Source organism: Diutina rugosa (genome assembly GCF_008704595.1).
Source record: "Diutina rugosa strain CBS 613 chromosome Unknown scaffold1_size794362, whole genome shotgun sequence".
NCBI lineage: Eukaryota > Fungi > Ascomycota > Pichiomycetes > Serinales > Debaryomycetaceae > Diutina > Diutina rugosa.
Window position 1 is genome coordinate 233,685 of NW_022995155.1, and position 15,166 is coordinate 248,850.

General features: G+C 43.7%; 6 protein-coding genes across 6 annotated transcripts; 2 read left to right on the forward strand and 4 right to left on the reverse strand. All coding sequences in view use genetic code 12, as the record gives it.

Moving 5' to 3' along the window:
- Positions 1–2,024: 2,024 nt before the first annotated feature.
- Positions 2,025–3,068, reverse strand: SAP8 (Sap8p; the record flags this gene model as incomplete). The annotated part of the gene is made up of 1 exon (XM_034156171.1): positions 2,025–3,068. The coding sequence occupies one exon, from the start codon at positions 3,066–3,068 to the stop codon at positions 2,025–2,027; it is 1,044 nt and encodes a 347-aa protein (XP_034011664.1).
- Positions 3,069–3,969: 901 nt separating this feature from the next.
- On the reverse strand, positions 3,970–5,730 carry DIURU_003412 (DNA-directed RNA polymerase III subunit; the record flags this gene model as incomplete). The annotated part of the gene is made up of 1 exon (XM_034156172.1): positions 3,970–5,730. One exon carries the CDS (start codon positions 5,728–5,730, stop codon positions 3,970–3,972), a length of 1,761 nt encoding a protein of 586 aa, XP_034011665.1.
- A 564-nt stretch (positions 5,731–6,294) lies between these two features.
- On the reverse strand, positions 6,295–7,359 carry CCP1 (cytochrome-c peroxidase; the record flags this gene model as incomplete). Its single annotated transcript, XM_034156173.1, has 1 exon — positions 6,295–7,359. One exon carries the CDS (start codon positions 7,357–7,359, stop codon positions 6,295–6,297), a length of 1,065 nt encoding a protein of 354 aa, XP_034011666.1.
- A 791-nt stretch (positions 7,360–8,150) lies between these two features.
- On the reverse strand, positions 8,151–10,877 carry LIG4 (DNA ligase (ATP); the record flags this gene model as incomplete). The annotated part of the gene is made up of 1 exon (XM_034156174.1): positions 8,151–10,877. The coding sequence occupies one exon, from the start codon at positions 10,875–10,877 to the stop codon at positions 8,151–8,153; it is 2,727 nt and encodes a 908-aa protein (XP_034011667.1).
- Positions 10,878–11,286: 409 nt separating this feature from the next.
- Positions 11,287–11,781, forward strand: DIURU_003415 (uncharacterized protein; the record flags this gene model as incomplete). The annotated part of the gene is made up of 1 exon (XM_034156175.1): positions 11,287–11,781. The coding sequence occupies one exon, from the start codon at positions 11,287–11,289 to the stop codon at positions 11,779–11,781; it is 495 nt and encodes a 164-aa protein (XP_034011668.1).
- Positions 11,782–12,252: 471 nt separating this feature from the next.
- On the forward strand, positions 12,253–14,210 carry DIURU_003416 (uncharacterized protein; the record flags this gene model as incomplete). Its single annotated transcript, XM_034156176.1, has 2 exons — positions 12,253–12,711; positions 13,410–14,210. 2 exons carry the CDS (start codon positions 12,253–12,255, stop codon positions 14,208–14,210), a joined length of 1,260 nt encoding a protein of 419 aa, XP_034011669.1.
- Positions 14,211–15,166: the final 956 nt, after the last annotated feature.

A 15,166-nucleotide genomic window follows, 5' to 3' on the forward strand; every position in this document is an offset into this window, starting at 1 on the left:
CCGATATCCAAACAGTCAGATTATACTTTCATTGTGCCATGGCCATAATTCTGGTGATTCTTTTCCTTCTCATGTCATCATATGAGTTGTGGAAATACCAGCAGATCAAGTACAGCTATTTGCAAGCAAACCTGAGCTCTGCCAGTCGAACGGTATTATTTTCGAATGTACCGAAAAGCTGGTTAAATCATGGTAAACTTCAGACTTTATTTTCCAACTTTGGAGAGGTTGAGGTTATTACTTTCGTTCATGATGCTTCAATGGTCCGGTATTGGGCAAATCAATTGGAGAAAGCGGTAGCCGATGTGGAATATGCGTTGGTGTGCTACACAAGAAACTGGTTACGAAAGCATTACCTGTCTGCATCAATTTTACGCAAGTTATGGCGAAACTCAGAGGCCCAAATTCAACCTCGAGGTCGCGTTCACTGTTATGACTCACGATGTGAATTGTGGATGCCAAAGCCAATTGTACTAGGGCCATGGCTCGTGTCTGGCTTTAATAAACCAATCCTGATGGAGATTCCAGGTATATTATCGATGATCTGGCGGCCCCTGGTTGAGGCATTACCATGGAGCATTGACCGCTTGAACTATGCCATTCACAATCATCAAAACGCGAGAGCTGACGTTTTACGGAACTCTACTCTGAGACAGGCCAAGGTGTTTGTTCGATTTAGCTCGATAAGATCGGCGAACATTGCACATCAATGCTACTTGCCTCCGCTTACAGCCGAAGCTATTGAGATAAGACCCTTTCAAATTGTTTGGGAAAATATTAGTTACTCTTGCTGGCGGAGTCAATGTCAACGATACCTATCAAATGTGGTTCTGCTTTTAATCATATTGACCTATATCTTCCCTGTATCGCTAATAGGTCTTGTCTTTTCGCTTCCGTTCTTGACGCTGGTTTTACCAATGACACGCTGGATCACAAGAAACATACCATCTAGTTTTACGGATGTGGTAACGGGATTCCTACCGGCAATGTTTTTGTCTTATCTTTCCATGTTTGTACACTGTGGATTTCGCAAGCTTTCAACTATGAAAGGATGGGTCATTTATGCTCAAGTCGAAGAAGACTTACAGTGCTGGTACTTTTGGTTCCTTTGGATCCATCAATTTCTCGTGGTTTCTGTTCTGGCACTGGTATTCTCATTTGCCAAACAAATAGTTTCAGATCCCTATTCTATTCCAAAAGTCTTGGCCATTAATTTACCTCGAGCGCTGACATTCTATCTACATTTTTTCATCTCCGAAGCTTGGGGCTTATTGGGTGGCAGCTTTTTAAGTTTGCATGCAATTGTTGTTCACCTTCTACAAGTAGTGTGGTGCCGACGAACTCCTCGCCAATGGAACAAATGCATTAATAAACTCCCTCAACCTGAATGGGGAACCAAATTTTCATCTTTTACTGTGTTGGGATGCATCTCCTTAACGTACTTAGTGATCTCCCCAGTGGTTGCACTAATCTTCGTACTACTTTTGTGGTGCGCTCTTGTGTCGTATCGGTATAAGCTCAAATATGTGTACGACCGTAAAAACAGAGGTGAAACTTATGGAAAGTTATATCCAACTGCTATTTTTCAACTTTACATGGGAATTTATTGTCTCGAAATTAGCCTTATGGGAATTTATTTCTTTCATCCATCCACTGAATTGATGCTAGGTTTTTGGTTGATGATGGTTTGCTTGCTACTGACAGTGTTTTTTCATATGACACAAATCGCTGCTGTTCGCCGTAGCCTCAACACAATGAGCCCTGTAATAGATGTTGAGAAACCCATCTCAGCTGATGAGGTCGAGGTTTTCCGTGACCCTTGTTTTGAACCCCTTGGAATGGCTCTTTGGTTACCGAAGGATCCATTGGGTATAGCACAGTATCAACTTGGAAAGGTTGAACAGAAAACTAAAATGCCAGGGGGTACAACAAGAGGGGCTAAACTTGATCTTCGTTACTTTTGGATGCCTTGCGAGGTCATTTGTTCCAATCTGAAGTAGTATCTATAAAATAATATGAAAGTTCTAAGCGGCAATGATGTACTCGTCATCCACATCATTGAGATTCGCTAATTTCACCTCCTGAGCATCGTAATCAAAAAGTGTATATACACTGCTCAATACTGTATTGCCGAAGATGTTCATACCAAATACACCTGAGTCGCCAGCACCAAGGTAACATTCATCAAAACCCTCTATTATCCATTTGAACTGATTAAAGGGGACATCAAAAGTGATGTCTCCAACAGATATCAGGAACGTTTTGTCACTTGGTTGGTCACAAGACATTAAATAATACCCGTTATCTTGTCTTTCGGCATTGAATAAAGGCGCCAATTGGTCAAGGAAAGCTCGAGGGAAATATGATATTTCAGCACCAGAATCAATAATGAAATTAGTGCTATCGTCGGAGAGTATCTCGGCGTCTGCAATTGTCATTTTTTCAATGGGGAGCTGCCAATATTGACCAGGCGAAGAGAACAGCTGCCAAGTAGACCCAAGTTTCGCTTGATCATATCCCCCGAAGGTGAGTTTTCCTCTGCTAACCGAGTTGCGATAGTATATTGAGGCGACGGTTTTATCGATTTTTCCAGCGGCCTTCAAAGCATAGGGTAAAGTATCATATGCCAGATTCTTTCTCTTCCCCAATCCGAATACACCACCACTGTTAGTGCCAGCATCTTGGGGATTGTTAACAACTCCGAATATGAAGTCATTGAGAACGGATGATCCAATTTCAAGTGTGTCCTTGGCGTAATAGCCTTTCACCGCGGTGTTGGCATAGGTAGTTTGGTATTCTATGCCAAGGTTAACGAGTGACAGTGACAGATCTGCCCAATCGTCTGTGTTAGGAAGCCAAGCTTCCAGAGATCCGCTATCGGCTATAGGATATAAGGCTTCACCATTAGAGCCGATCTTGATTTCGAGAAGGTATTTGTCATTCGGCTTCACTATATCGCTGCCAACTGTGTTAGCGTCCCTTCTCAGCAATGCATGTCCACTCGAAATCTCAATAGGTAACGCGAGAGTTACCGCGCATAAAGCAAGGAGCTGAAAGCTTCTAGTCATGTTTATACGAACTAAACTAGGGTATTACTGAACTTTTATAAAGCTTTACAAGTTAATCTTGCAACCAGCCGACACTATGGCGGTACCCTAGCAACGTGCTGGTTGATGTAAAGCGCTTAAACCGGGCCCATTGTGATACCTTAAAATCTTTAATATCAAGTACACGAGTTCTCATTAGTGAGTGATACTAAACGACTACTAAGAATAGACTCAATCTTTTGAGCACATTTACTCGAGTATAAGCAACCCCCTGCGGGAAATCCCCATTGCTACTTGTAAATCGATTGTGGACCGACTTGGTACTGATCTAGGTATATGCGCGATCAGAGAAATATGGCGCACACCTACTTCATTTAAATGCTCTATAAGCAATTAAAGTGACTCGAATCCGAGAAAGACATTCCAGTATGTAGCTTAACTGATTCAAGCACTTCGAGTATGGGACGCAAGCCAAATGTTGGTACAATGTTCATGAAGCAAATGTTTGGCTGTGACGTTTCGTAGAAAAATATTGCATATCTCAAGAAATTTCGGGGGTAGCGAGGTGCTCACGGGTTCTCATAGCCTTGATCTATTACCCAAATGAGTGAAGTCATGAAGTGAACAAAATCAACCCTTATCATGGAATCCTGAATAACTTTGTTTGGAAATTCAAGCTTGAAATGCGTGAACCATGATATATCGAGTTTTATGGCTTAGTGTCATGTGGGTTGAATTGGGTGAAGATGCTGTAGATCGAGAGCGAAATGAGAGCTGGAAAATCCCTCGTTCTTGCTGTATTCAGTAACTACAAGTGGCTTTATTAATGGTCCTCCCCATAGATGTTCCAGGCCTTTCTTTTTGAAATTATATACTACTATGCCATATGGAGGAATTGCCGAATGATGGATGATGCAAAATTCTATAAGTTCAATGCGTTATACAAATTCTTCAAGCGACTGAAACGGGTCATATTTTCGATTTCACGATTCTGTAACATACGCAATGTTTTGAATTCCTGACTCGACAATAACTCCTCTTCATGGCCCTTAACATCCTCCCTTTCACACTTCGCCAAAAGAATTTTGTGATCCTCTTTGAAGTCTTTGATATTCTCAAGTACTTTCACCATATCATACAACAATGACTCTTTGAGAAAGTCAAAAGAATGACGTGGATTGTGTCTGAAGAGAAAGAACGTTTTGGAGGCTGCACGGTCTGCGGAACGTGGAACTTCCTGAATCTCCACCATATTCAATTGAGTGAGCTTGTAAAGCTCGTTCCGTACTGTCTTTTCCCGTAAAAGAACCGCATTAGAGATACTCTTTTCATCCCCCACACGCTGTTGCTTTAAGCAACGCAATACTCTGAATGCGTGATCACCAAACGTCGACTTCACAATCGTTTCCATATACTGTTCCTTGAGAGTTTTTATAAGTGCAGTGAACGGGACCAAGAAGTTTCCTGGAGATGCCTCAGTGAGAAAAGAGACCAGTGTACCTCGAGCAAGAAGATCTAAATGACGTTGTACCATATCAGAAATGGAGGTGTCATCGACTTTGCTCTCATATTGTTCTGTAGTTGATGAATTGACCGGTATAGCTTCTCCGTCTTCTGTTTTGATCCGTTTAGTGGAGACTTGCGCGGCTGCCTCTTCAGCAACTCGTTTAGCCTTTGTAGTTATTGAATTTGACACATCAATATAAGGCGGAAGCAAACGAACAACATCGTGAACAGCAAAAACAATTTTTCGATCTTCAACCAATTTGTTTTCCACCAGATTGATAAACAGTCGTTCTTCTTCAGGGTCATTAATAAGACCCGGAATTTGGAGAAACGGATGAACTACCGAGGGATCAGGAGTACCGGCTTCGATATGCTTTAATCCCAACTCAAGAATTTTGGCAGATACAGCACCAACGCGCAGTGCCGCTAAATTCACAATAGCCTCGGTACGCAAGTGTTTGAGATAGCGAGACCAATTTACTTTTACAACCAAGTCTGGTTTCAAGCGCTTTACACCATTCTGGGTGTTATACAAGTCTTTAGGGGCCAAGCCTTCCTCCAAACTTTCCATTAATTTGAGCTTAGCCTTATCTTTAGCCTCATTCACTCGCTTTACTTCCGAAACAGACAGCGACCGAGGAATTTTCTGCAAAACTTCATGGAATATCTCATCCCACACTTCAGTTATCGGTCTAGAGTCTTTGGGTTGTAATCGCATTAACCACTTTTCAGAGAATAATCTGAAAAAGTGTGTTTGATCCTCCAAATTCTCGTCTTCTCCCGTACCACAATAGTCTTTGATTCTAACTGAACCATTTGCGAGAACGTTTTGTATGATTTGTGCAGCACCTTCGCCATGTAGTTTTTTGATGTGGTCAATGATGTCTCCTGCGTGCATTAAGAGTTGGAGACCCTCAGGATTGAGTTGGTAAATGAAATCTTTCTTGACCTTCCAGTGGTATAAACAGTTGAGCTGGCACAATACGACCACAGCCAGCTTGGTAGCGTTAAGTCCTAGCATTGTTTTCTGATTGATCTCTTTGATATTGAGCCGACCATAGGACGAAAGTGCACCAACAACACGTGCAACTGGTTCCCCAAGATGTTGTCGTGCCACATACACCTCCAAATCATGGCGTGGTGGCTGAGGAGGAAAGCCAGGCTTTGGCGTGGTCATTGGTAGCGCGATGAGATGATTTCGCGTACTATGAACTAGTGCGGCCTCAATTTCAAATAGGGTGGAAGAAATGCTTATTAAACGCTTTGTCGAAAAAATCACTAGACTCATGAGTCCAAATTGGTCATGATTGGAATTAATAATTTAAAGGAGGTAGTCCATATATTTTATTCAAGGTAAAAGTCGTGACGTTGGTCTGGTTTATCTTGAGAATACTTGGTCGAGCACATGTTGATGAAGCAGCAATGAAATCTTGTTGAACTTCTGTGATATCGAGGCCGATTTCAAAGATTGTTCCATGAGTACTTCAGTAGAACACCAAGTCGATGTGGACGAGAAGTCCAAACATATGACCTCGACGTTGTAGTTGTATGGGAAAAGACCGTGGTTTTGTTTGTCACATTCACTAAAAAACTGATTGAGTGCCGTTGATCGAGCCTACTATGGGTGTGGTATGGCATCTTGCTTGGCTCTGACCATCGATAGTTCGGGTACCGCGTCACAAAGGACTATAATCGCATTACCTTCAACATGTTATTGTGTAATATTGAAGTATATGACCACCTACAAATGTTGCTCTTCAAGAGTCTTGAAGGTCCACACAGGAGCATTACCGAAGTTAATACCACCTTCCAAAAGCTTAGCAAAGGCAGCGGCGAAGTCCTTGAAGAACAATTGCTCATCTTCGGCATAAAGCTTTACGTACTTGCGGAAACCTTCGTCTTCCTTCAACGACATGTCAGTCGGCAACATCATCAATGAGTGAGTAGCTTCATCTTCGAATTGGTGTCTACCGCTGTATTGAACGACCTTGGGGTACCACTTGCCCAACAATTCGGTGTAGAATTGGTTCGTAAACACATCAGGCGAGTGAGTCCAGGGACCATCAAATCCCGAGTACTTTTCATGACACGAACCCAAAGCATGAGCACCAATCAAAGCGACAGTTTCTTGGTCGCTCATGTTCAAGCGCTTAAACAAATTACGGACGTAGCTGGCATCTCTGGTAGCATCGGGCAAATTACCATTCTTGACGATCTTCGTAGCGTCAACGTAGTTGACTCTACCAGGTCTCCACTTGATCTTGGGGCCCGAAGCTTCTTGAATCGCAGCAACACCACCAAGAGTCCACAAGTCACCTCTGGAAATCCAGGGGTACTTGTATTGAATTTCAGACAAGAAGTCCTTAGCCATCACTAAACCAGCGTTTTCAGGGTCGGAGCTCTCAGGGGCGTAAATCATACCACCACCATACGAACCACCTTGACCATTGTATTGATTGTAAGTCCCAGACGCATGCCAAGCCAATCTCACCAACATACCGTAGGGACCTTTGCCGCCGTCGTAATCGCCATTAGCTTCGATTTTCTTAGCAATGTCATTGTAGACTTGTTGGAAGTCTTGTTGGGTTTTACCTTGCTCGGGTTCAGCAGTATTGACAATTTTAGCAGCGGACCCGCCCAAAAAGGGCAAGAGGTTCTTCAAAGGCTTTTGAGGTTGGGGGACCTTGTTATTGTTGTTGTTGAAATAAAACGCAGTGGCAGCCACAGTGGCAGCACCACCGAACACCAAGTACTTGGCGTAAGAACCAGTTCTAGGAGCAGCAGCCCTAAGAGTAGCAGCAGTCATTTTGGGGGTTACCTGTAGGGGCGGGGGAGCAGATTTTATATCAGTTGATCGTGCAACGTGTATGCGCTCATGCAGGAAGTTTCCTAAAGGTGGGGTTGAACAAATGCACTAGCCAATGACAAGAAGCCCTATTGTCAGGAAGGTTTGACGTAAATTGCTTCTATCCACAACCTCATTCATTATCACAAACCAACCGACTATAGCAATTGCTATCAAAATTTTGATTGAAGCTTAAAAGGTAGCCTATTAATAATAGACCACCTTGGTGGCGCGTTCTGGACCCCTCGCAATTTTGTAAGCAAGTGGGGGTTTTGAATAAACGCGGGTGAAGTGTCGATATGTAATAGGTATAGCGATGTAGAGGCTTCGCTGATGAAGCATTAGCGCCTATAGGTAGCTTCTGCTTCGAAGAGTCTAGCCATCCTCACATTATATAAAGCGGGGTTTGGAGTCTCAATTGTTAAATACGATTGCCGCTTCATTCCGAGGAAAAGAAATAGGATCACATGGTAATTACTCATAACCATAAATCCTTGAGGAAGAACAAGACTCGTTCAAGGTGTAAACCGAGTCAGGCTTCTGTCAGGTGGTTAAGCTTGCTAAGTAATGCCACATATTGTTTGATTGCTATTGCCATAATTTAACTTTCAATACTATCAATGGTGATCGTGCCATTCGTAGTATATCCTCCTCAGACGCGTGGATTCTACAGCATATGGAGATACCGGGAATTCCCCGATCGAGCATGCGCCTCAATTAACGAGCGGATATGTCAATCAGAGTAAATAGTTTTACACGAACTTGTAGTCTTGAGGGTCGACGATGGCTTCCTCTGCGATACTTCGGTTGACAAATTCGCTGTTGACGATAGCTGGAAGCTTCGTGGATTCAGTGTAATTCACTGCTAATGCTTTGGTAATTGAATCCACGGAGTCTCGTAAAATCAGGCGATTTTTCTCATCAACAACAATATACATTGCACGTCGAAAATCTTCGACGACTGACCCGCCAAACCGTTTGACTCGTTGACCCGCTAGCCAACCCTCAACATCATCAGAATATACGAAATAAAATGTAGCAGTGGTAAATAGATTCAACAATAAGGGGCTAAGGTTATCAGTCATTTTCGGCTGCAGTTCCGGCTTGACATTCAAATGAATTTGATCCCAATCCACCGGAAGCAAGTAGCTATCACCAACGGGGTCTGCTCCAAGGAACTCATGGTGCAGTTTGAGGACAACTGAGGGTTCCAATTGAAGTAAACGATTGCGTGATATGCATTCCAACACCCAACGAGGACTGACGATATCTAAGCCTAGATTTTCATGGTAACCCTTTGTCTCAGGGACCATTGTCTCTGCAAGAATGACAGTTTGCTGATCCGCATTCATGGACAAAACCACCTTGCCGCCGTTTTCTTCAATGACGTCGATCATCTGTCTACGGGATTTGTCTTTATACCCTGTGGTCACCAAGAATTCCATCAGGGTGAAAATTCCCTTTCTTATTCTTTTAGGATTCCAAGATATCTCCTTAGATTCCTGAAATGAGTCCTCTCCTTGCCATCTTTTAGACTTGACGGCGCCTTGTGCACCATCAAGTCTAAGATCTAACGTTAATCGAGATCGAAGATAATCGGATAAGTTATCAGCGTCATGCCACAGTTTATCATCTCGAAGCTGCCGACAATACAGTCCGTGCAAAGAGCTGCCCACCGCGTATATCAGCTCTTCCCCATTATTGACTGCTCTTGCCCGGACCTCTAGCACAACCAGCTCAGTGGGATCGATCCACTTCTGTGGTTTCCGCTTTCCGAACCGCATCAATTCAGGATCGGGCGGGTTCTTTTTGAAGTCACGCCAACGCCCAGCGAGTCTTGTTTCTATCAAAGTATACTCCGCTTCTGTGAATCCATTGGCAACCAGACAGAATGATAGCCATTGGCGTAGAGTTGGATCTAGTAAGCCACACATGTAGGAATTTTTAACCCCTTCATCTTTGCCTATCACAACTAGATCCAAGTTATGACCGAAATTTTCGAGATATTCAGGCTTCACTTTGAACCATTGAGGATTTCGATAGTCAACGAAATATTTCAGCTGAACGTGTTTCAAAAGTAAACCTTCACCGCGATTCGCAATCACATCCTTCATTGCATCCTCGATGTCTGTTTTGGTCAGTGCCACGTGGAGTGGGAGTTTCTCTAGTCTGTGGGGACAATCGTTTATAACCCTCTCAAGTAATTGCCGACGAAAGAACATGGGAAAGTTAGTTAAATCCAAGTCACCAAACTTCAAAATATCAAAGACAAGGTAATATGGCCACAGGTTCTGCTCTTCATATCGGTCAATCGTCATAAATTGTCGAACCAGTTCTTGAATTGCCAGAGATTTGAGTGTCCCGAATGGTAAAATTATTTGACGTTTGAAGTCCCAAGCGACCATCTCACCATCCAATATAATATCCTTGTCTTGATCCCTGAACACATCTTGTAAATGTCGAGTGAGGGAACCTATCTGATAGGTTTCGCCATACAAGAAAGTGTAGTCTTTTAGTCTTCTGGAGTAGAATTTGAATTGATCGCCTTTTTTATGAAGAATCATACGGTCACCATCCATCTTTTCTTCAATGTAAAACTTACCTCGCAACCCCAAATTATCAAGGTTAGCCTCCCAACTCTCAGTCATTGGTTCAAATTTAGTCAACTTCGTGACCACATCCGTGTATGTGTCTGACAATTTGTGTGCAAGTTGGGGTCGGAATTTGAATCTCGCCTGAAGGGTGAGTTGGGCTTTGTCGAGTCTTTTAGTGGGGTCGATCAAGTAATTAAGTGTCTTTTGCAAATCATTGCACACTTTGAAGAGACCTGGTGCATCTGGATGCCAAAACAGCATGAATGCCATCTCATAATTGACTAAAATTGGCTTCTTGAGAATAATATGACATATCCAACGTACCTCAGGAATCAGGGCTTGTTCGAATATGGGACGCAATAAATTAATTTGCTCTGTTTGATCAACAGTCTCCAAAGCGTCCAAAACTTGATTCACCTCGTTGACTGTAAAACGTGTAAACAGTCGTCGTAATGGGCGGCGAGTCATAATGATGTGAGCGCATCTTGTTGGAAGATCTCGGAGTGCCTTCGTGTCAGCCGTTATCCGCCTCTCGACGTGATAATTTCTTTTCCAATTATTCAACTCATGATACTGATCCAGAGTTTTGGGGATTGTGAACATCTTGATGATCAATCGTGCCAAGGCCGTCTCCTTTATGAAATACTTCCGGCCTGCCCACTCAGGGAAAATGAGCTGAGCACTAGGGTAAATATTAAGACCATACTGCGCTCTGAAGGTGGCAATGAAATCCTTGAACACTTGGTGTTTGCGCTCTCTTATGGCATTTGCTGCATTTTGACGAGTGATTGCATGAGTGGTTTCAAAAAGTGAGTCAACAAGAAATATGAATTCGGGCTCATCGAGTAGTGGTGGTTCGGATACATCATCTAGAAATGATGCCATCCTATCTAGGATCAGCCACTAGGTATAAATCGCAATACGCAATATGCATGACAATGCTGGAAACGTGGTAATACATATTACGGCTAAACATGCCCTCTGTCGTAAGTAATGGAGCTGACCAATTTCGGCTAACTCTTGAGGCAAGTGTCTCGATTACGTGTTTCCGTATTAAGCATCCATGTGTCAACAAAATCAAAGGACACCTCGTTGGCTACAGTTGAGGAGGTTGCAACAACTTATTACGAACACCCATTTCATCAACTTTATTTGAACATAGCCACTACCAAGGTGCCAGACAGCGTATTTGTGGCACCCACATTGTTACTTTGATTGATGAAGCCCCTACTTTTGACCCAACCCACAGAGCGCGCAGTTCATAAAAGCGACCTTTGCTGCATAGTATACGCCAATGCTGTTCATCACCAGACTCGGTCTTAACACTCGCCTCCCGTACCACGGCTTCATTTACGCCGTGGCCTTCGGTGGTTCGGTTTTCTACTCGTTCATTGTGTCGCCATTGGTGTTCAAGAGACTCCCTCGTCAAGAATTTAGTGACTTGCAAGCCGTTGTGTTCCCCACGTACTTTGCCGGTCAAATTATCGCCCCCCTCTTGTTGGCTGCTACGACCTCGGTGTCCCCTTGTCCGGTTCACTATGGTGCCCTCGCTTTGTCGGCTTTGGGTGGCATCATCAACTACTTTTGGTTGTTGCCAAAGTGTGCCGACATTAAAGTGAGACGTAACCAAGCCAAAGAAGGCACTGAAGAGTACAATGAATTGTCGAAGCAATTCGGCAAGTACCACGGGCTTTCAACCTTGGCTAACATTGTGTCTATAGTCTCGTTAGGATTCTATGGGTTGTTGTGGCAAAAGTCACTTACTTCGACTATGGTGATTCACCCCTAGTCCAAGATTTAGTCGGCCCATCATTGTATGCAGTTTCATCCTACTTTGTAGCAGTGCTAATGTCCAAGTTCGACCACAAGTGTGGGTATTAGTGAGAAAACTTTGCCTGATGGCCTTATTGACTATCAAGATAGTATGAGGCGAACTGCTATAGGTTGTATTCGTTTTGATGTCGAAGGCTTTGCTTATACCAGTATTAGGAGTATTGCTACAGAACTGAACGCGAACTTACTTTTCAAAATGTACACCCAAAAGTGAACCTTAAGGTGAACTATTAGGTGTGAATTGATTCTTATATAGCTGGAATCACGATATCATGCTGATTTAGTCGTTTGGTAGGCGTTAGCAACCTGTCTTTACGGGGTACCGATATCACGTGATTAGGGTTGGTGACCTCGTCAACCTCGCGCAGCCTCGACAGCGGTTTTCATCGCGAACCAAAATTTTTCATCCGACTTATCTGTGTCAACTATGAAGTTCGTCGTCTCGGAACAACTCCTCGAAATCCCTGAAGGTGTCACCGTCAACATCAAGGCCAGAGTGATCAAGGTCACTGGTCCCAGAGGTGAACTCACCAAGAACTTGAAGCACATTAACGTTGACTTCGAAAAGGTTAACGACAGATCGATCAAGATTCTTGTCCACCATGGTGACAGAAAGCACGTTGCTGCTTTGAGAACTGTCAAGTCGTTGATCGCCAACATGATCACTGGTGTCACCAAGGGTTACAAGTACAAGATGAGATACGTGTACGCCCATTTCCCTATCAACGTCACCCTCGCCGAACAAGATGGCCAACAAGTCGTTGAAATCAGAAACTTCTTGGGTCAAAAGAAGACCTTCGTTGTCAAGGTTGCTGAAGGTGTCACCGCCGAACAATCGACCACCCAAAAGGACGAACTCGTCTTGACCGGTAACTCGGTTGAAGCCGTGTCGCAATGCGCCGCCGACATCCAACAAATTTGCCGTAAGTATTATCACTGTTGCGAACTTTTTACCAAGGGATTTACTAACAATTATAGGTGTCAGAAACAAGGATATCAGAAAGTTCTTGGACGGTATCTACGTTTCCGAAAAGGGTACCATCGAGCAAGACATCTAAGTGAGTCTGCTCTTCGACGCTTGTATTTTAGACTGGGCTTCTATAGGATTAATATTTGGTTTGATGAAAACCTTGTCTCAAATCTTGGATTTGTTATAGGTTCAACAAAATACAGGACCACCAACGATCCATTTGTAGGAAACGAGGCAGGTTTTAAACATTGGTAACACGGGGGGGGGGGGTACATTTCCTCCACTCAGTTCCTATTGTTCGAGACCTGTGGGGGTGCATGCTGTGAGAAGACTCGAGGAGTGGTCTTCTTGAGTCTGCTCATGGCTTACTCCCCAAATCCACCTCACTTCGAAAGTATGAGTGCATCTTGAGGCTGCAGTCGCCTCAAGATATTTTCATATAGTGGAGAATTGTCGACGTCACTTGTTGTCTTCTCCATTTTTTGAGCATGCAATTCGCACCATTATCGCACACTTCCCATGGCCCTCAAGATCGCCTTTCTTGGGCCGGAGGGCACTTATACACACCAGGTATGATTATCGTGAACTGTTCAGAGTCAATTTACTAACATCAGGCGGTGCGCCAACAATTCCCCGATGGTGACATATACCCCCAGTCTCTGATTCTGGCCTGTTTTGATATCCTTAGTAACCGCGAAGTTGATTACGCCATCGTTCCTTTTGAAAATTCCACCAATGGACAGGTAGTGTTCACTTACGACTTATTACGCGATTGGTTCCTCATTGATGAGCTGGCTCGATTCAAAGTCGTCGGCGAACAATTTGTTTCCATCCACCATAACTACCTCAGCCGTGCTCACGATTTGACGAAGATCACAACCGTGTACAGCCATCCTCAAGTTTGGACGCAATGTACCAGATTCCTTGGCACTCTCCCCAAGCTGATCAAAAGGATCGACACTCTGCTGACAGCAAAGGCGGCTGAAATTGCTCATGAAGATACTAGTGGCACCATCGCGTGTATCCTGTCCAAAATGAGTGCCGACTTGTACGAACTCCCCATCATCAAAGCCAGTGTTGAAGATAATAAGCAAAATACGACACGATTCCTTGTACTTGGGTTTGAAGATTTGGCCCCATCTACAACCGACTCGATGCTCACATCTGTGATTTTCACACTTAACTCAAATGATCCGGGGCTGTTGTGTGACGTTTTACAATGTTTCAAAGATAACGGGGTTAACTTGACATGCATCAACTCACGACCATCACACCTTGCTCAATGGGAGTATGTTTTCTTCATTGAGATGGAGGGTCTGTCCAAGGATATAGAAGTTACTCAAGCGCTCCAGGCAGCTGAAGCCATCTGTGGGAAACTTGTGACACTCGGGTCTTTCGAAAAGCGTTCAAGATAATCCTACTAACATATGTATATACATAAATGCCTTCATTACTAATCCACGATAGAAATGCTTTTTATACACGTAGCTCCAGGCTTACGTCCCAAGCTTTTGGTATACCCAATCGGTATTGTCCAAGGGACACTGTGGCCGAGTCAGCAACCACCGACCAATGCAGTGGTAATGGAACGCGTGGTTGCATTGACCCCAAGCAGCGATACACTTCTCTTGGGTATTCGTAATCAGGTTGGGCTGGCACTCGATACATGGTTCCATGAGATGGTTCCGACAAATGGCACAGTTCTCCACTTGGATGTCCCACAGCCAGAACGCCACCGCCGTCCACTTCTTCACCTCAAACCGCTGCTTCGGATTCGGCGACTTTTTATCGACCTGCTCTATTTGTTAGTAGCTGTTAATATAATCTTGAGTTGTAAAGTTGTAACTTACCGTCAACATCCATTCTGTCCACTTCAGCCATCTTATCGCGTACAGTTCGAGATCAGTTGATGAAAGTGCGAAGTGGTGATTTTGAAGTACAAAAAATTATAAGGGAGGTACAGAATAATGCTAGAGACTTCGACGATGTTACTCTAGCATGACCAATTCTGATAAATTTTAATGACGCCTACTCGCAGAAGGTCATCGATTTGATGGAAAAATCTTGCATGGTTATTGCATTACCATACTATCTGATGGTACTAATGGTTACGGAGAAGATCATCGGCAGTCTTCATACCTTGAAGTTGATTACAATTGACCATTAAGGTATGATGGACAGATAAGTCTTACAAGCAGATAAGTAGTGTCAGAGGCAGTTTGGCTCGGAAGACTATAGGGACAATACTAGGTGGCTCAATTACAACAAGAGGGTAACTTCAGTTTTCTGTTTACTACACGTATCATCGACGTCGTTTTGTCGCTCCGTCATACTGGGTAGCATAGTGTATATGGGTGCAGCGCGCTCCTTT